Source organism: Cherax quadricarinatus, chromosome 83, assembly GCF_038502225.1.
Source record: "Cherax quadricarinatus isolate ZL_2023a chromosome 83, ASM3850222v1, whole genome shotgun sequence".
NCBI classification, from domain to species: domain Eukaryota; kingdom Metazoa; phylum Arthropoda; class Malacostraca; order Decapoda; family Parastacidae; genus Cherax; species Cherax quadricarinatus.
Genome location: NC_091374.1, coordinates 18677974 through 18698927, shown reverse-complemented (window position 1 = coordinate 18698927; position 20954 = coordinate 18677974). Strand labels below are relative to the sequence as shown.

The following is a 20954-nucleotide window of genomic DNA, read 5'->3' as shown; positions in this document are numbered from 1 at the left end:
ACTGTTACTGTGTCATCAGTAAGTACTGTTACTGTGTCATCAGTAAGTACTGTTACTGTGTCATCAGTAAGTACTGTTACTGTGTCATCAGTAAGTACTGCTACTGTGTCATCAGTAAGTACTGCTACTGTGTCATCAGTAAGTACTGTTACTGTGTCATCAGTAAGTACTGTTACTGTGTCATCAGTAAGTACTGCTACTGTGTCATCAGTAAGTACTGCTACTGTGTCATCAGTAAGTACTGTTACTGTGTCATCAGTAAGTACTGCTACTGTGTCATCAGTAAGTACTGCTACTGTGTCATCAGTAAGTACTGTTACTGTGTCATCAGTCAGTACTGTTACTGTGTCATCAGACCACTAAGTACAACACTCAGGTATCTTGCGTTTCCCCAGTGGATAGAATCAGTACCTAGTATACGAGGTACCTTGCGTTTCTCCAGTGGGTAGAATCAGTACCTAGTATACGAGGTACCTTGCGTTTCTCCAGTGGGTAGAATCAGTACCTAGTATACGAGGTACCTTGCGTTTCTCCAGTGGGTAGAATCAGTACCTAGTATACGAGGTACCTTGCGTTTCTCCAGTGGGTAGAATCAGTACCTAGTATACGAGGTACCTTGCGTTTCTCCAGTGGGTAGAATCAACACCTAGTATACAATGTATCTTGCGTTTCCCCAGTGGGTAGAATCAATACCTAGTATACAAGGTACCTTGCGTTTCTCCAGTGGGTAGAGAGTATTGGTGACGATGTTCCTGGTCCTGGCCACCATTCTGAAGAGTTCTGCTGCGCCAGACACCGAGCGCAGCTGACCTGCCACATTCTGCATCTGCTCTGACAGGGCCGGCACACTCTTCAATACCAGCGGCTTCTCTATCTGTGACACAACACGCATTAACATCTTCACTTGAAGGATTTGTGGTGCACTTATATAATCATAAACATACACGCACAAACTAGAGTAACAAACACAACTCAGTGACACTACAACAAAAATTTTGTGATTTTTCTCTAATTTTTAGGAAGGTTCAATTTTACTCTGAAGTTTCGATTTTTGGTCATAAAATATTAATTTAGAGCAAAAGTGGCTAATATTTATTAATGATCTTTTCATATAGTAAGATAGGCATATATAGACGTATCTAAAGATGGGATGGCCAGTTAAGAAATCAATATATTCAATTAAATATAGAAATAAAAAGGGAATGAGAAAAGCTAAAAGAGATTGTAAGGCTATAGTGGCAAGGGATTCGAAAACTAACCCAAAAGATTTCTTTCAGGTATATATAAGTAAGATTAGGGACAAGACTGTCCCACGCAGAAGTAACTCAGGTCAGATCATTGACAGTGATAAGGAAATGTGTGAAATTTTAAACTCTTATTTCCTTTCAGTTTTTACTCAGGAAGATACAAGCGAAATTCCAGAAATAATAAATTGTGTAGAACAGGACGATAAAAAATTATGCACGATTTGGGTAACTAGTGACATGGTCCTCAGACAAATAGAGAAACTAAAACCTGAGCATTAAAATGGTATAAAATACCGACAGGTTGTTAGGTAAGACACATATGCAACAGTTAGGTATCTTTATTTTGAAACGTTTCGCCTACACAGTAGGCTTCTTCAGTCGAGTACTGAAAAGTTGATAGAAGCAGAAGAGACTTGAAGACGATGTAATCAGTCCATCACCCTTAAAGTTTTGAGGTGGTCAGTCCCTCAGTCTGGAGAAGAGCATTGTTCCGAAGGCTGAAATATTGTTTCAGACTTCGGAACAATGCTCTTCTCCAGACTGAGGGATTGACCACCTCAAAACTTTAGGGGTGATGGACTGATTACATCGTCTTCAAGTATCTTCTGCTTCTATCAACTTTTCTGTACTCGGCTGAAGAAGCCTACTGTGTAGGCGAAACGTTTCAAAATAAAGATACCTAACCGTTGCATATGTGTCTTACCTAACAAACTAAAACCTAACAAATCCCCAGGTCCTGATTAACTGTTTACAAGGGTGTTAAAGGAATGTAAAGAGGAACTTAGCATACCTTTGGCTAATCTTTTTAACATATCACTACAAACTGGCATAGTGCCTGATAAGTGGAAAATGGAAAATGTAATACCTATTTACAAGACAGGTGACAGGTCCTTGGCTTCGAACTATAGACCAATAAGCCTTACCTCCATAGTGGGAAAATTTATGGAATCAATAATTGCCGAAGCAATTCGTAGCCATTTTGAAAGGCATAAATTGATTAATGAATCTCATCACGGTTTTACAAAGGGGCGTTCCTGTCTTACGAATTTACTAACATTTTTCACTAAGGTGTTTGAGGAGGTAGATCATGGTAATGAATATGATATTGTGGTCTGGAGGTGGCCCGGTGGTCTGGTGGCTAAAGCTCCCGCTTCACACACGGAGGGCCCGGGTTCGATTCCCGGCGGGTGGAAACATTTGACACGTTTCCTTACACCTGTTGTCCTGTTCACCTAGCAGCAAATAGGTACCTGGGTGTTAGTCGACTGGTGTGGGTCGCATCCTGGGGGACAAGATTAAGGACCCCAATGGAAATAAGTTAGACAGTCCTCGATGACGCACTGACTTTCTTGGGTTATCCTGGGTGGCTAACCCTCCGGGGTTAAAAATCCGAACGAAATCTTATCTTATCTTATCTTATCTTAAGGATTTCGATAGAGTTCCACACCAGAGGCTATTGAGGAAACTTAAGGCACACGGAATAGGTGGAGAAATTTTTTTCTGGGTAGAGGCATGGCTGACAAATAGACAGCAGAGAGTTTACATTAATAGTCAGTGTTGGGCACTTTGTTGTTCACAATTTATATAAACGACATTGATGAGGAAATAGCGACATAGGCAATTTTGCTGGTGACACCAAAATAGGTTGCCTAATTCATTCAAATGAGGACATTAGAGCACTCCAGGATGATTTGAATAGACTGATGCAGTGGTCGGAGAAGTGACAGATGCAGTTTAATATAGACAAATGCAAAGTTCTAAACACTGGACAAGAAAATAACCATGCCACATATAAACTAAAAAACGTAGATCTTAATATTGCTGATTGCGAAAAGGATTTGGGAGTTCTGGTTAGCAGTAATCTAAAACCAAGACAACAGTACATAAATATTCGCAATAAAGCTAACAGAATCCTTGGCTGCATATCAAGAAGCATAAATACTAGAAGTCCTCAGGTTGTTCTTCAACTCTATATATCCTTGGTTAGACCTCATTTAGACTATGCTGCTCAGTTCTGGTCACCGTATTACAGAATGGATATAAATGCTCTGGAAAACGTACAGAGGAGGATGACAAAGATGATCCCATGTATCAGAAATCTTCCATATGAGGATAGACTGAGAGCCCTGAATCTGCACTCTCTAGAAAGGTGTAGAATTAGGAGAGATATGATTGAGGTGTATAAATGAAAAAAAGGAATAAATAAAGGGAATGTGAATAGTGTGGTAAAAATATCTAGCCAAGACAGGACTCGAAGCAATGGTTTTAGGTTAGAAAAATTCAGATTCAGGAAGGATATAGGAAAGCACTGGTTTGGTAATAGAGTTGTGGATGAGTGGAACAAACTCCCGAGTACCGTCATAGAAGATAAGACGTTGCGTAGTTCTAAAAATAGGTTAGATAAATACATGAGTTGGTGTGGGTGGGAGTTGGACCTGACTAGCTTGTGCTAACAGGTCTAATGCCGTGCTCGTTAAATGGATGTGATCTGACCTGACTAGGTGGGTCATTGGTTTAAGCCGGAAGGTGACTTGGACCTGCCTTGCATGGGCCAGTAGGCCTGCTGCAGTGTTGCTTCTTTCTTATGTTCTTATGAATGTGACTGTGGGCCTGCGAGTCATTTGACTCCCCGGCCACTTCTCGCAGCCCAGTCTCTGAACAACCAGGCTGTTGAATGAGACACTGGTACAGTGCTAACACACACACACGGAAATTAAAACAGAATGTAAGAGGTATAGTCTATATTACGTCTTGCAACTTATGCCCCTTTCAGCAGACATCAGTATATATACTTTCGTGCATCCATCACTATGAGGCGCACCAGACACTGTACCAGTATATTTAAATATCAAGATATTTATAACCTAGTAATTAATGAGGCCACAAGAGGGTAACAAGTTCCATTGTTATCACAGGTCACACTGTACACTACCCTCAGAACTAACTCTTGTAGTACAGTAACACAGTCATGTCACAGTACCTCTTCTGTCAGCACAAAGTGAAGGTTGATATGGTCAGCGGAGCACAACAGACACACTGCCACCTGCGCTAACTCCTCCTCTGATTATTCTTTTAGCCACTTGTTGCACACTTGAGAATATTTATTGTTGAAAAGTTCTCCAACCACTGGCTTCTTCAGTCCAGTACAGAGAAGAACAGTGGAAGATGAGGAGTTTTAGGTAATCAGTCCCTCAGCCTGGTTCTTCAGGAAAGAAGCCATCACAATATACTAATACGATACTGGTCTTTCAGAGAAGAAGCCATCACGGTGTGTTTAGTAGGTACTCTGCCTTCTTTTTTAGATCAAAGCTGAATGCCCCAACCGGTTTAGAAATTCCCCTGGAATACAGTTACAATCATTCCGTGCTGGACTCTGACACTCACCTCTCTCCTGTAAGGCTCCAGGTCCATCTTAATGGAGCGGAGAAAGTCGTTGAGATGAGCCTCGGCCTCGGGTGAGAGGAACTCCATCTGGGAGAGGTTGACGCTGAAGGCAGCCAGGGTGTGGCGGAGATCGAGGGTGGTGAGGTGGTCCACTTCACGCTCAACATCGAAGTAGTGACGAAGCTGGAACACCTGGTACGCCGCCCGCCCTTCCTTACACCCACTCAACACACACACATACATCAACACTATTTACTGCTTGCTACGTACACAATGGAGTGATGATTAAGACATAGGAAGCACTTGTGTATCTGTCTCCAAAATAAAGATACCCGAGTGTTACACATGTGGCTCATTCATCTAAGTGTCGAATTTCTAAAATATTAGTCTAACACTGGAGACAAAACTTTGATTTTATTTTTTTCACCAACAGTGGGATTTATCAGGTACCAAGAGCCCACTGTGGGCGGTAAAACATAACTGGTTAATAAAGCACCACTGTGGGTGATAAAGCACCACTGGGTGGTAAAGCACCACTGAGGGTGATAAAGTCCCCACTTTGCGTGGTACGACATTTATAAACATGAGTATACTAAGCACTGGGTAATGAGACAAACCCACACAGAGGCAATGCAACAGATCAGTATTGCATATTTCGTCATCACACTAAAGCCATCTTCAGCACACGTTAGGTTAGCTAAAGTTCGTCAGGAAATTGGTCAAATGTTTCCTGACGCGGGTCTTAGTCATATGATGACCCACCACTGGAGTTTTTGGTCGCCTGACCGAGGTCTTCCACTGACTTACCGGTTCAGTCTTTGAGAGTTAAGGCTATATAATGCTCTGTGATGGTGGCAGCTCAAAGAACAAGATTAGTGCCACGTCTCATCTGTCTGTCTACCTCATGATCAGTTAGATATTTAAATAACTACTAGCTTATCCCAGCTAGGTTAAACATCTGCTAGTTTATCCCAGCTAGGTTAAAAACTCTTGGCTTATCATGGCTAAGTTAACATCTACTAGCTTATCTAGATTAAACATCCACTGAGTTATTTAATTAGGTTTAAAGTCTACTGGCTTATCCCAGCTAGGCTAACATCTGCTGGCTTATCCCAGCTAGGCTAACATCTGCTGGCTTATCCCAGCTAGGCTAACATCTGCTGGCTTATCCCAGCTAGGCTAACATCTGCTGGCTTATCCCAGCTAGGCTAACATCTGCTGGCTTATCTAGGCTAACATCTGCTGGAGCTAGGCACGCTTATCCTAGCTTAAATCTGCTGGCTTATCCCAGCTGGGCTAACATCTGCTGGCTTAAGCTAGGCTACATCTGCTGCTTATAGCTAGGCTAACATATAGCTGCTAACATCTGCTGGCTTATCCCCCTCTAGGTTTGAAGCACGTTTAAGAATAAAATAATCTGTTATATTATTAGTGCTAAATGACCCATACTAATTTAGCGATTATCTTGTAAAAATAATAATCATAATAATGTTTATTCTTAGGTTGGCTAATTGGGTTTAAAGACTATCGACTACAAAAAAGGGTCATTAAGGCTGCATATTACAATGGTCGTCCGTCACTCAAGGGAGGTTCCTTGACGCTGGGGCTCTTGATCTAGGGAATTGGATCTGTGCTCCAGTTTCCTGAACTGAACCTGAATCCGTTCCATCCCCCCCACAGGAGCTGTATAATCCCTACGGGTTTATACAGGTTCTAAAGAGATGAGTAAAATTTAGGTGTACATGCAGAAAGCCCCTTAATATGCAGAGCATTTCTTTATTTTAGGGATTAAGGTAAACTCTTAATGTATATACACAGAGTGTATGTCTATGTGTGTGTATACACACTAAAATATACACACGTTATTGTGTATATAATCTTAATTTATTGCCTTGTGTGGATTTGTTAGTTTTATATTTTACCTGATATATATATATATATATATATATATATATATATATATATATATATATATATATATATATATATATATATATATATATATATATATATATACATATATATATATATATATGTATATATATATGTCGTGCCGAATATGTAAAACTGGTCAATTAGCAAGAACTCATTTAAAATTAAGTTCTTTCTAAAAAAATTTCTTATACGTTTAAAGATACATTTTTTTCATTAATGTTAATGTAAAAAATTTTAATTTTGCACCAAAAGAATCTTAGAAAACTTACCTAACCTTACGATAAAAAGAGCAATTTATTTTAGCCTAAACCAACAAAATATATTTTAAATGCGTTTAAAATAATTTAGAACTAAACAAACGCAATCAAATATATTTTTTTCGTTAGGTTCAGAATGATTTTGGCGAAATTATTGCATACACAAATTTTCACTTGTCCAATATGGCAAGATGAGCGTTGCTATTTAAGCCAAGATCGCTAGTTCTGCCTATTCGGCACGACATATATATATATATATATATATATATATATATATACATATATATATATATATATATATATATATATATATATATATATATATATATATATATATATATATATATATATATATATATATATATATATATATATATATATTAAATATGGTCCACCTCTAGTGCAAATTGTGGGACCCACAGCCTCGGAGAAATGGATAAAGAGGGTTCAAGGAAAAATATTTGGATTTCTTTCTGAAGCCGTTTTTTTAATATTCCACCTCCCCTACCATCCCATCTTTTTATTTTATATACCGGGCATTATGCCAGCACGACGGCCGTCTCCCACCCAGGCAGGGTGACCCAATAAAGAAATGCTTTCACCATCATTCGCTCGGATACGACAGTATATATATATATGTAAATAATACACGTTAATAAGAATAATAAGAGTACAAAATACCGACAGGATGGAAAATAAACCTATATCCAGTATAATGTGATCCTTTATTGACGACGTTTTGCCCACACAATGGACTTTATCAGGTCTACCTGGGGAAACTACGTGAGTGTTGTTATTATATTGTCTTGCAAGAGAGGAATGATAGGTTGCTGGTCTCATTTGTACACAAATATTAGGAGGATATAAAGCGTTGGATTTTCTGGTCATTTTAGGTTGTGTTTTAAGGGAGTCAAATGAAAAATTTAAAAGGTATAAACATATAATATTTAGATGACTGTATATATGCAGGACAAGCCATCATGAAGCCTAACTGTAACAGACGTTTTAGAGACTAAATATTAGGCTGGGTTGTGACAGTAATTGGGTAGACATACGACCCGCCTGGCATGGGTCGAGAAGCTTATGGAAACAAAGACACAACTGCAATATGGGAGGCATAAGTGACGTGAAGGATCCCAAGATACCCATAAGACAAGCCATTGATCTCCTGGGCTGGAAAATTGACAGACTCCTTCGACCTTCACAAGGGTGCGATTTTTTAGGAGTGATAAAAGGGAAAATTGAAAAATTATGGAAAATAATGTTTTCTTCCTGAAAAATAGTGCATAATTCTGGCAACATGCTGATGTAATCAACTCGTTTCTATCATATTTCTAAGTTTTCCCAAAAGACATGATGCCAATTCATGTTTTTTCCCTCCAAAAATTACGATTATGTTTGTTTTATTCTAAATACACTACATTGCAACTTCTCTGAGACTCCATTCAAATTCAGTCGAGCAAACATACTGAAATGTGGCGCGTCATCACCCTAGAGTTTTACAGAAAACGTAAAATATGTATAACTCAGGAATAAGTTATTGACATTATTTTCCATTTTTGGCGAAAAGTATTTATAGGAGCGTCATAATTTTTGCCCAGGTTATTGAGTAATGATGGTTCTACTAGCATGCACAGGGGATTTGCGATATTTTTACCGCTTTGCTTTTATTATTTTTTTCTCCCAAAAATTCTTGAAAAATAACAATTTCAACATTTTTTATTATGCAATCTATTGACATTTTCGCTCAAACGGGATTAGTATCAAGATTATCTCGCCCTTATCTTTCATCTCATATCAACTACAACATTATACGTCTTACCAATTTTATAGAAAAGGGAGAATAAGGCGCTATTTATTTTCTTCTATCGTTTAAGGCAAAAAGTCACTACAACCACAGAGTGTAGTCTTCAAATGCTGCTTAAATCACTGTAAAAATTTCATTGAAATTGGACCAAAAAAATTATTTCGCTAGCACCCTCTTTCATGTTCCAGCCAGCGATTTCAACGACCTTGTTGAACTGTGTTGGTTTCCCATGTTTCTCTTTTGAAAATTATCTTTTTCATTATAATTTTAGACTGCCCACCGGTTCCCCACTTAGTGCTGTACTGGCGGACCTTTACATGGAACATCTAGAACTCGAGCAATTTTCCTCTATTTATTCCCTCTACGGTCACCTGCTCCGTTATGTTGACGATATTCTTGACTCACAGACGCTTCAACGTTCCTGCTCTTCAACACAAGCTCAACCAGATACAGTCTTCAATCTACTTTACATTAGAAGTCGACGACACTCTTCCTTTCCTTAGCATCCAACACGATCTCCTCCATTTCTACTCTCACTACGCCATCAAAAGTAAATGTGGCGTAATCATAGGCTTTTTCTTTCGTGACCTCCAAATCTGCAGTGTCAATTCCTTAAGGAAGAATTCTCTTTAATTGAACAAGTATTTTCTGATATTTACTATCCTCATCACTTTATCCGAGACAGCAGACGCCGGGCATATAGCATCTTCAACTCACCCAGACATGATACCGCCCAGACGAACTACATAGTCCTCCCTCCAACTCCATTGCCAAATACGTCTCCGTCATCTTTTCCATTACCAGTTTCCAAGTATCTACGTCCACATTCACTACCATCAAAGACATCACAGGTAAGGGACGCCCTAAGGTTCAATCCTCTACAGGGTTAAACATAATCCCTTCCAATGACTGCAGCCAATTATACATAGACAAAATCTCCAGAGACCTCCAAGCATGTATTTCATAGCACCAATACGCCAACACAATGAGGACGACTTGAGGAATGCCTGTGCCTTAAGCCAAAATTCTCACAACCACAGAGACGCAAGATTCATCGCCAGGATCTTGAAATCATCACTCATCTGTATATCCAATAATTTTAACCAAAACACGGCTTTTACAATATATTTGAACTCTTGCCGGAAAACTTCGTCATCATCATCGTACATAGCAACAGGCTGCTGGCCTATGCCGGCCAGGTCCTTCTCAGATCCGACCTCTTCTCAACAAACAAATTCTACATTCCTCATCTGACCCTTCAAATCACTATGCTCCCTATACATATACTCATGTACTCTGCTTAGATTTGTTTGTGACTTGATAAGGTCCACTGTGTGGGCGAAATGTTGTCAATAAAGGATCGCATTTGTGTCTTTGTTTCCGTCGCATAAGCTTCTGGACCCATGACAGACTGGTCGTATGTTTGCCCAGTTGTCACGACTTAGCTTAATATTTACAGTTTCTAAAACGTCTATTACAATTAGGCTTCATGATGGCTTATCCTGCATATATATAGTCATCAAAATAAATATTTGTTTATTCCTTTCAAATTTTTCATTTGACTCCCTTGAGACACGATTCATAATGATCCAAGAATTTAACGCTTTATATTATCCTTATATTTGTGTACAAATGAGACCAGCAGCCTATTCATGTCTTGCAAGACATTGTAATAATACTCTTCGTCTCAATAGAATCCTGATTTGTCACCTCTCTTATCCTCTTCGTGACTCTTCATTACCGTGATAGATTGTCAACAGTTTTGGCAATCATAAAAGAACTTTATATATAGAAGGGATTATAAAAATTAAATGGCTACACTGAGCTTAAGCAATCCTCGTATGAACAAAACATTGCTACAGCAAGGAAGAAAAATGTGTTGTTTTTTAAGGATTACGACTGCTGATGCACTACGAGCCTCGTCCCAGAAGTCTGGTGTTTAAACGCTCGCTTAGTAATTAGGTAGTGTCTAAATCTCTTAGCAAAACTTCAAGCACTGGGAATTGCAGGCTCTACGCTATGTCTCCTCAGTGATTACCTTTATGGTAGATCTCTAAGTGTAGTTCTCAATTGGGGCAAGTGTTCCACAAGGAAGCGTGCTGGGACCATTGTTATGGAATGTCTACTTCAACGACCTTCTTCATCTCATCCCAGAATCACATGCATATGCAGACGACTGTACACTGACATTCACTTATCCAAGAGAAGAAATGCCAGCTGCTCTAAGCTACATCAATCACAAGCTGAGAGCTATATCAGCTTGGGGAAATAGATGGCAAGTAACATTTGCACCTGAGAAAAAGCAAATGATGATCGTCTCTAGGAACCATGATGGTAATGCTGGTGCAGTAGTAAGGATGAATGGGAGGGTGTTGGCACCTGGAGAAGAAGTTGATATCCTTGGGGTGAAATTTGACTCCAAACTAACCATGAAGAACCATTTGTAAATCTTGCAAACAAGGCAACCAGGAAGCTTACAGCACTTCACCGTATCTCGCATCTGCTTGACAGTAGGGGTTGCAAGATTCTGTACGAGGCACAAGTACGCTCACACCTTGAGTATGCTCCACTTTCTTGGTTTGCCTGCCCCCCCCCCTCTTATCTGCGACTGCTTGACAGAGTAGAGAACAGAGCAAGACGTCTCATCTCTCGCCTGGACCCATCTTGGATAGATCTGTCATTTCAGCAGAGCCTTCAACATAGGAGGGATGTGGGTGGCCTTACTGTTATGTACAAGGCCAATATTGTCAAAGTACCACACTTGGATCCACTTCGAGGACAGCGTGAAACAAGCTTTTATGCCACAAGACGGGCAGAAAGCAGCAACTTCACTCTGGCAGTACCCTTCTCCAGAACATCACTCCATCTGAGATCATATATACCCAGGATGACTCGTGTATGGAACACATTCGTACAGCATAATGATGTCAACGAGATAAAGTCAGTTGATCAAATGAAAATGCTGGCCCACAGATGGCTCCAATTTCATCCTGTTCCCTACTTGTATGTCTCATAACAATAAAAATGCTTTCAAATGAGCTGATGTAGGTAACAGCTCTTAGCTTGCCAATAAAGTTAGGAATCCTTAACCTGTAAATAGCTTGTCAATAACCTTGTCAAACCATGTGTAAAAAAAAAAAAAAAAAAAAAAAAAACAACGCCCGTGGCACGGAGAAAGGAATACGCAGCACGTATGGGCACGAATGTCTGGATCAAAACCGTAACCGTTGAGAAAGTCTGGAACTGATGTAGAAACTCGTTTGTTTAAATAAATATTGGAGTTTGGTAAGGGCAAAGTGAAGCCTTGGACAGCAAGAGTATCATCGTGCATGGGGCACCATGGACAGCTCAGGCTGTTCACCAAAGTAACCGGGAGAGATGTGCCGCCAGCCAGGTATGTTCAATACGTAGAGAAAGCACCATGGCAACATCAAGGAGACGATCTGCAGCACGAGACTAGGGACTGTGTTCATCAGAATCACGAATGAGTCCCAGCTGAATGCATCTGAGGGCTGGTGCTGAGTCTGACATCCAGTGTTGATGACATCCCCGTCCTATCACCACTACCATTTAATTTACATCCAACATCAAATTTTCAATTTCGAGCAATATTTGCAGCCCTGACAACTGTCATTTCCTCTGATACCAGCATAACGAATCCATTATGGAATAACAAAATTAAAAAAACCAACCTGGCGTTGAAATGTAAAACAGCAAGAGTGGAAATGTCTCGTAAAGGGGCATAATGAGATTCAGACCTTTTAGTGGAGAGAAGAGCTAAGAAGGATTTGCGGTGAAAGGGACACTTCCATAAAAAAGAGTGACAAGTATATGGCAAAAAGCTTGTCTGAAAGAATGTGTCATCAGCCTCGAGCCTTGGCGCTGAGATAGTTCAGAAAAATATACAGCAGCTGAGGTAGATTGTGGGGATGAGTTAATTCTTTATCCAACTGCATTTATATGCAGGTGGATTGTGTCACTGTCTAAACTCCTCAAAAATAATAGGAGCAGTAATTGAAAACAATAAAGGTTTAGTAAGGAAAATAACAGCTAGTCAGATGTGGTCAGAGATGTTTACCCAGGTATGAATTTGGGAATACCATCTTAAAGGATGGTGATCAAGACCTGAAAGCGCCGATGCAACAAATGAAATCTGTGCCCGAGTCAAAAACGGCGTAGGGTGGGATCTTCACAAGAACTGCGGGACGCTCCATGTTATCAGTGCACTCTGCAGAAGGTGAGCAGGAGGTAACGTGGTAAGACGTCTGTAGTGTGTTAATAATGGAGTGGATAAATGCTATACTCCAGTCCCAAGGTTACAACTGGAGAGGAAGGAAACTCTTTATGCTATACATAGAGCATCACAGAGCAATATACTAAGTTACTATATTCAAGCTTGATGAATTATGATTATTAGGACCTTTACAGTGAGAAACAGAGAGCGATCTGTCCCCCACAATCCGAATACCATGTGCACAATGTCCAGGCGTTTTGTACAAGATTTTTTCAAGCAGTCAATATGCTTTGCCCATATTATATTACTACCATCTGGCACCATTCCAAACCATTTGTGAGAAGATGCCAGATGGGAAATATTAATCACCTGTAGGTATGAATAATGTTCAGAGGCGTTTCCCAGTAAAGCACCTTAGTCTATATTTTGCAACTAACAGTCAGGACCCAAGTATGTAACCATTTAATGAAATATTCCACAACACGTTAAAGATTGCCGCATATAAGAAAGAGTTGTCCCACTATTAGAGAAGCAAGAAGAAGTAAAATGAGAAATAAAGAGGGAGTCAAAGATCACCATAACATATTCGAAGCTACATTCCCCAAGTAGACAGCAAATTAACCTCCTCCAAGATAATCTGAAAACCAACTCAGGGGTTACCTTGTGTGTCCAAGATAAGCCAGACTCTGCGTTTTGCAACTCAGTCAATGAAACCAGGATGATTTCATGTCCAGCATATGCACTGGGAACTTGATGGTCTCGTAGTATTAATAGCATCTACAGGGCGTCGACCTTGTTAGAAGCCAAAATGAGACTCGAAGAGAAGGACGTTTGATTCCATCCACCAACGAAGTTTGTCTGTGACTAGGCGCTCTAAAACTTTCCCTAGACTTGATTAAAAAGGCGTCCTTGCTCAGCTTTTGAGAAGGTAGCAGTGATGCATGTTTCCACTGGCAGGAAATGTGTTCATGACGCCTAGCCGTTGTTAAAGAACTCCAGTGTAGAATAAAGAATATTTTGTGCGAGATGTAACAGAAAAGAATAGAGGATTAAATTAAACTGTGCCTGACAACAAGAAATTGCTGAGCCCAATGCTTCGTGAGAGTAAGTAGGCTTGTACAAAGTATTCAGGGAGGCGGCCAGAAATAACCAAAGTCCCAGCGGGTGCTTTTGTATTTAAGGCATAGGAGAGGCAAAGACTGTGATGAAATGACTTGTAAAGAGGTTTGCCTGATCTATATAATATAAAATGATTTGTCTCCTATGCGTTTAAAAAAGTCCCAGCTACGACCAGTTGAATTAAAAATAACAGAGAGGAGCAGAAAGACCCAGAGGGCGCACCACGAGCTAAGAGCAGCGTTCACGAGCTGCACCAGTTTGACCACATACGAGCCTAGTTGACTGTTATATTGTAATAATATTGATAAATTGCCGGAGAAAAATGTCACATTAATTGCACTTGCGTCATTTTATCTATAAGACGAAAATATTGTCTACCTGTTGCTACTAACATATTTTACTTTTCTAAAACATTTATATATGTTGTAACATATTTCATGAAAATTATATATATTAAAATTAGAGCCCCCAAGGCAGCAGGACATACAAATACATTTAAGTTCCCACCTGAGGACGTGACCGATGCTGAGGTGAACATTACGGCCGGGATGGAGGACGTTGCTGAGGATGGGAAGATCAGGATAGACCATGCCAGAGTGATCCAGCAGGTGGGTGAGGGTAGGGAAGTGAGGCTCCTCGTACAGTGGTCGACATATAAAGGCATGAGCATGTACGCCCACCAATAATGCCGCCACCACCGCCATCCACAGTACACCAGACAGCACGAACATGAAGAATACTGACCTACGGTATAAGACAGCTGCTTTAAGGCAAAATACACATTAACCTAAATGTTTTAAATTTGTATCTACTGTTCTCTATTTATTTTTCTGCACTGACATTACAAATACGTCATATGGCCTTATTTTGTCAAAACTTATCGCTACTGAAATTTTAAATTAGAAACGTTTATCATATATTATGTAAACATAATTGTCTATATACACGAAAGCCTATACTGCCCTGAAAAAAACATGTAATTACATTCTTTCAACACACCGGCAGTATCCCACCGAGGTGGGGGTGACCCAAAAGGAAAAACAAAAGTGTCTCCTTTTAAATTTAGTAATATATACAAGAGAAGGGGTTACTAGCCCCTTGCTCTCGGCATTTTAGTCGCCTCTTACAACACGCATGGCTCACGGAGGAAGAATTCTGTTCCACTTCCCCATGGAGATAAGAGGAAATAAACAAGAACAAGAACTAGAAAGAAAATAGAAGAAACCCCAGAGGGGTGTGTATATATATGCTTGTACATGCAAAACAACCACTCTGAAAGAATAGAGAAATTCCAAGCGCTTTCGTGACTACTCACATTATCAAGGAACTATGATAGTTCCTTGATAATGTGAGTAGTCACGAAAGCGCTTGGAATTTCTCTTTTCTTTCAGAGTGGTTGTTTTGCATATTCTGAAATCATCTGTTTACTGTGATCTTATTGCATGCTTGTACATGTATGTGTAGTGTGACCTAAGTGTAAGTAGAAGTAGCAAGACGTACCTGAAAATCTTGCATGTTTATGAGACAGAAAAAAGACACCAACAATCCTAGCATCATGTAAAACAATTACAGGTTTCTGTTATACACTCACTTGGCAGGACGGTAGTACCTCCCTGGGTGGTTGCTGTCTACCAACCTACTACCACAGGACGGTAGTACCTCCCTGGGTGGTTGCTGACTACCAACCTACTACCAAAGGACGGTAGTACCTCCCTGGGTGGTTGCTGTCTACCAACCTACTACCAAAGGACGGTAGTACATCCCTGGGTGGTTGCTGTCTACCAACCTACTACCAAAGGACGGTAGTACCTCCCTGGGTGACTGCTGTCTACCAACCTACTACCAAAGCACGGGAGTACCTCCCTGGGTGGTTGCTGTCTACCAACCTACTACCACAGGACGGTAGTACCTCCCTGGGTGGCTGCTGTCTACCAGCCTACTACTACAGGACGGTAGTACCTCAGTGGGTGGTTGCTGTCTACCAGCCTACTACCACACGACGGTAGTACCTCCCTGGGTGGTTGCTGTCTGCCAACCTACTACTACAGAACGGTAGTACCTCAATGGGTGGTTGCTGTCTACCAGCCTACTACCACAGGACGGTAGTACCTCCCTGGGTGGCTACTCTCTACCAACCTACTACTACAGGACGGTAGTACCTCCCTGGGTGGCTGCTGTCTACCAGCCTACTACTACAGGACGGTAGTACCTCCCTGGGTGGTTGCTGTCTACCAGCCTACTGCCACAGGACGGTTGTACCACCCTGGGTGGTTGCTGTCTACCAACCTACTACCACAGGACGGTAGTACTTCCCGAGGTGGCTGCTGTCTACCAACCTACTACCACAGGAAGGTAGTACCATCCTTTTGTGGTTGCTGTCTACCAGCCTACTACCACAGGACGGTAGTACCTCCCTGGGTAGTTGCTGTCTAACAACCTACTACCACAGGACGGTTGTACATCCCTCGGTGGTTGCTGTCTACCTGCCTACTACCACAGGACGGTTGTACCTCCCATGGTGGCTGCTGTCTACCAACCTAATACCACAGGACGGTAGTACCTTCCTGGGTGGTTGCTGTCTACCAACCTACTACCACAAGACGGTAGTACCTCCCTGGGTGGCAGCTGTCTACCAACCTACTACCACAGGATGGTAGTTCCACCCTGGGTGGCTTCTATCTACCAACCTACTACCACAGGATGGTAGTACCTCCCTGGGTGGTTGCTGTCTACCAACCTACTACCACAGGACGGTAGTACCTCCCTGGGTGGCTCCTGTCTACCAAACTACTACCACAGGACGGTAGTACCTCCATGGGTGGTTGCTGTTTACCAACCTACTACCACAGAACGGTAGTACCTCCCTGAGTGGTTGCTGTCTACCAACCTACTACCACAGGACGGTAGTACCTCCCTGGGTGGCTCCTGTCTACCAAACTACTACCACAGGACGGTAGTACCTCCATGGGTGGTTGCTGTTTACCAACCTACTACCACAGGACGGTAGTACCTCCCTGAGTGGTTGCTGTCTACCAGCCTACTGCCACATGACGGTAGTACCTCCCTGAGTGGCTTCTGTCTACCAACCTACTACCACAGGACGGTAGTACCTGACTGGGCGGCTGCCGTCTACCAACTTAGTACCACAGGACGGTAGTACCTCCCTGGGTGGTTGCTGTCTACCAACCTACTACCACAGGACGGTAGTACCTCCCTGGGTGGTTGCTGTCTACCAACCTACTACCACAGGACGGTAGTACCTCCCTGGGTAGTTGCTGTCTACCAACCTACTACCACAGGACGGTAGTACCTCCCTGGGTGGTTGCTGTCTACCAACCTACTACCACAGGACGGTAGTATCTCCCTGGGTGGTTGCTGTCGACCAACCTACTTCCACAGGATGATAGTACCTCCCAGGGTGGTTGCTATCTACCAACCTACTACCACAGGATTGAAGTACCTCCCTGGGTGGTTGCTGTCTACCAACCTACTACCACAGGACGGTAGTACCTCCCTGGGTGGTTGCTGTCTACCAACCTACTACCACAGGACGGTAGTACCTCCCTGGGTGGTTGCTGTCTACCAACCTACTACCACAGGACGGTAGTACCTCTCTGGGTGGTTGCTGTCTACCAACCTACTACCACAGGACGGTAGTACCTCCCTGGGTGGTTGTTGTCTACCAACCTACTACCACAGGACGGTAGTACCTCCCTGTGTGGCTGCTGTCTACCAACCTTCTACCACAGGACGGTAGTTCCTCCCTGGGTGGTTGCTGTCTACCAACCTACTACCACAGGACGGTAGTACCTCCCTGGGTACCTCCCTGGGTGGTTGCTGTCTACCAACCTACTACCACAGGACGGTAGTACCTCCCTGGGTGGTTGCTGTCTACCAACCTACTACCACAGGACGGTAGTACCTCCCTGGGTGGTTGCTGTCTACCAACCTACTACCACAGGACGGTAGTACCTCCCTGGGTGGTTGCTGTCTGCCAACCTGCTACCACAGGACGGTAGTACCTCCCTGGGTGGTTGCTGTCTACCAACCTACTACCACAGGACGGTAGTACCTCCCTGGGTGGTTGCTGTCTACCAACCTACTACCACAGGACGGTAATACCTCCCTGGGTGGTTGCTGTCTACCAACCTACTACCACAGGACGGTAGTACCTCCCTGGGTGGTTGCTGTCTACCAACCTACTACCACAGGACGGTAGTACCTCCCTGGGTGGTTGCTGTCTACCAACCTACTACCACAGGACGGTAGTACCTCCCTGGGTGGTTGCTGTCTACCAACCTGCTACCACAGGACGGTAGTACCTCCCTGGGTGGCTGCTGTCTACCAACCTACTACCACAGGACGGTAGTACCTTCGTGGGTGGTTGCTGTCTACCAACCTACTACCACAGGACGGTAGTACCTCCCTGGGTAGTTGCTGTCTACCAACCTACTACCACAGGACGGTAGTACCTCCCTGGGTGGTTGCTGTCTACCAACCTGCTACCACAGGACGGTAGTACCTCCCTGGGTGGTTGCTGTCTACCAACCTACTACCACAGGACGGTAGTACCTCCCTGAGTGGTTGCTGTCTAGCAACCTACTACCACAGGATGGTAGTACCTCCCTGTGTGGTTGCTGTCTACCAACCTACTACCACAGGACGGTAGTACCTCCCTGGATGGTTGCTGCCTACCAACCTACTACCACAGGACGGTAGTACCTCCCTGGGTGGTTGCTGTCTACCAACCTACTACCACAGGACGGTAGTACCTCCCTGGGTGGTTGCTGTCTACCAACCTACTACCACAGGACGGTAGTACCTCCCTGGGTGGTTGTTGTCTACCAGCCTACTACCACAGGACGGTAGTACCTCCCTGGGTGGTTGCTGTCTACCAACCTACTACCACAGGACGGTAGTACCTCCCTGGGTGGTTGCTGTCTACCAACCTACTACCACAGGACGGTAGTACCTCCCTGGGTGGTTGCTGTCTACCAACCTACTACCACAGGATGGTAGTACCTCCCTGGGTGGCTGCTGTCTACCAACCTACTACCGCAGGATGGTAGTACCTCCCTGGGTGGTTGCTGTCTACCAACCTCCTACCACAGGACGGTAGTACCTCCCTGGGTGGTTGCTGTCTACCATCCTGCTACCACAAAACGGTAGTACCTCCCTGGGTGGTTGCTGTCTACCAACCTACTACCACAGGACGGTAGTACCTCACTGGGTGGTTGCTGTCTACCAACCTCCTACCACAGGACGGTAGTACCTCCCTGGGTGGTTGCTGTCTAGCAACCTACTACCACAGGAGGGTAGTACCTCCCTGGGTGGTTACTGTCTACCAACCTACTACCACAGGACGGTAGTACCTCCCTGGGTGGTTACTGTCTACCAACCTACTACCACAGGACGGTAGTACCCCCCTGGGTGGTTGCTGTCTACCAACCTACTACCACAGGAGGGTAGTACCTCACTGGGTGGTTACTGTCTACCAACCAACTACCACAGGACGGTAGTACCTCCCTGGGTGGTTACTGTCTACCAACCTACTACCACAGGACGGTAGTACCTCCCTGGGTGGTTGCTGTCTACCAACCTACTACCACAGGACGGTAGTACCCCCCTGGGTGGTTGCTGTCTACCAACCTACTACCACAGGAGGGTAGTACCTCCCTGGGTGGTTACTGTCTACCAACCTACTACCACAGGACGGTAGTACCTCCCTGGGTGGTTACTGTCTACCAACCTACTACCACAGGACGGTAGTACCCCCCTGGGTGGTTGCTGTCTACCAACCTACTACCACAGGACGGTAGTACCCCCCTGGGTGGTTACTGTCTACCAACCTACTACCACAGGACGGTAGTACCTCCCTGGGTGGTTACTGTCTACCAACCTACTACCACAGGACGGTAGTACCACCCTGGGTGGTTGCTGTCTACCAACCTACTACCACAGGACGGTAGTACCACCCTGGGTGGTTGCTGTCTACCAACCTACTACCACAGGACGGTAGTACCACCCTGGGTGGTTGCTGTCTACCAACCTACTACCACAGGACGGTAGTACCTCCCTGGGTGGTTGCTGTCTACCAACCTACTACCACAGGACGGTAGTACCTCCCTGGGTGGTTGCTGTCTACCAACCTACTACCACAGGACGGTAGTACCACCCTGGGTGGTTGCTGTCTACAAACCTACTACCACAGGACGGTAGTACCTCCCTGGGTGGTTGCTGTCTACCAACCTACTACCACAGGACGGTAGTTCCACCCTGGGTGGTTGCTGTCTACCAACCTACTACCACAGGACGGTAGTACCACCCTGGGTGGTTGCTGTCTACCAACCTACTACCACAGGACGGTAGTACCTCCCTGGGTGGTTGCTGTCTACCAACCTACTACCACAGGACGGTAGTACCTCCCTGGGTGGTTGCTGTCTACCAACCTACTACCACAGGACGGTAGTACCACCCTGGGTGGTTGCTGTCTACCAACCTACTACCACAGGACGGTAGTACCTCCCTGGGTGGTTGCTGTCTACCAACCTACTACCACAGGACGGTAGTACCACCCTGGGTGGTTGCTGTCTACCAACCTACTACCACAGGACGGTAGTACCTCCCTGGGTGGTTACTGTCTACCAACCTACTACCACAGGACGGTAGTGCCTCCCTGGGTGGTTGCTGTCTACCAACCTACTACCACAGGACGGTAGTACCTCCCTGGGTGGTTGCTGTCTACCAACCTACTACCACAGGACGGTAGTACCTCCCTGGGTGGTTGCTGTCTACCAACCTACTACCACAGGTCGGTAGTACCTCCCTGGGTGGTTGCTGTCTACCAACCTACTACCACAGGACGGTAGTACCTCCCTGGGTGGTTGCTGTCTACCAACCTACTACCACAGGACGGTATTACCTCCCTGGGTGGTTGCTGTCTACCAACCTACCACCACAGGACGGTAGTA

General features: G+C 43.8%; 1 protein-coding gene across 3 annotated transcripts in view; it reads right to left on the bottom strand.

The window, feature by feature from the left end:
* Positions 1-20954, bottom strand: part of prom (prominin) — a 114354-nt gene that overhangs the window by 35484 nt on the left and 57916 nt on the right. For all 3 annotated transcript variants that reach the window (XM_070102889.1, XM_070102890.1, XM_070102891.1), the window contains exons 11-13: positions 14491-14727; positions 4632-4854; positions 710-874 (exon numbers count right to left, since the gene is read on the bottom strand). In XM_070102889.1, the coding sequence (XP_069958990.1) occupies positions 710-874; positions 4632-4854; positions 14491-14727 (625 nt within the window). The remainder of the gene's footprint in view (positions 1-709; positions 875-4631; positions 4855-14490; positions 14728-20954) is intronic.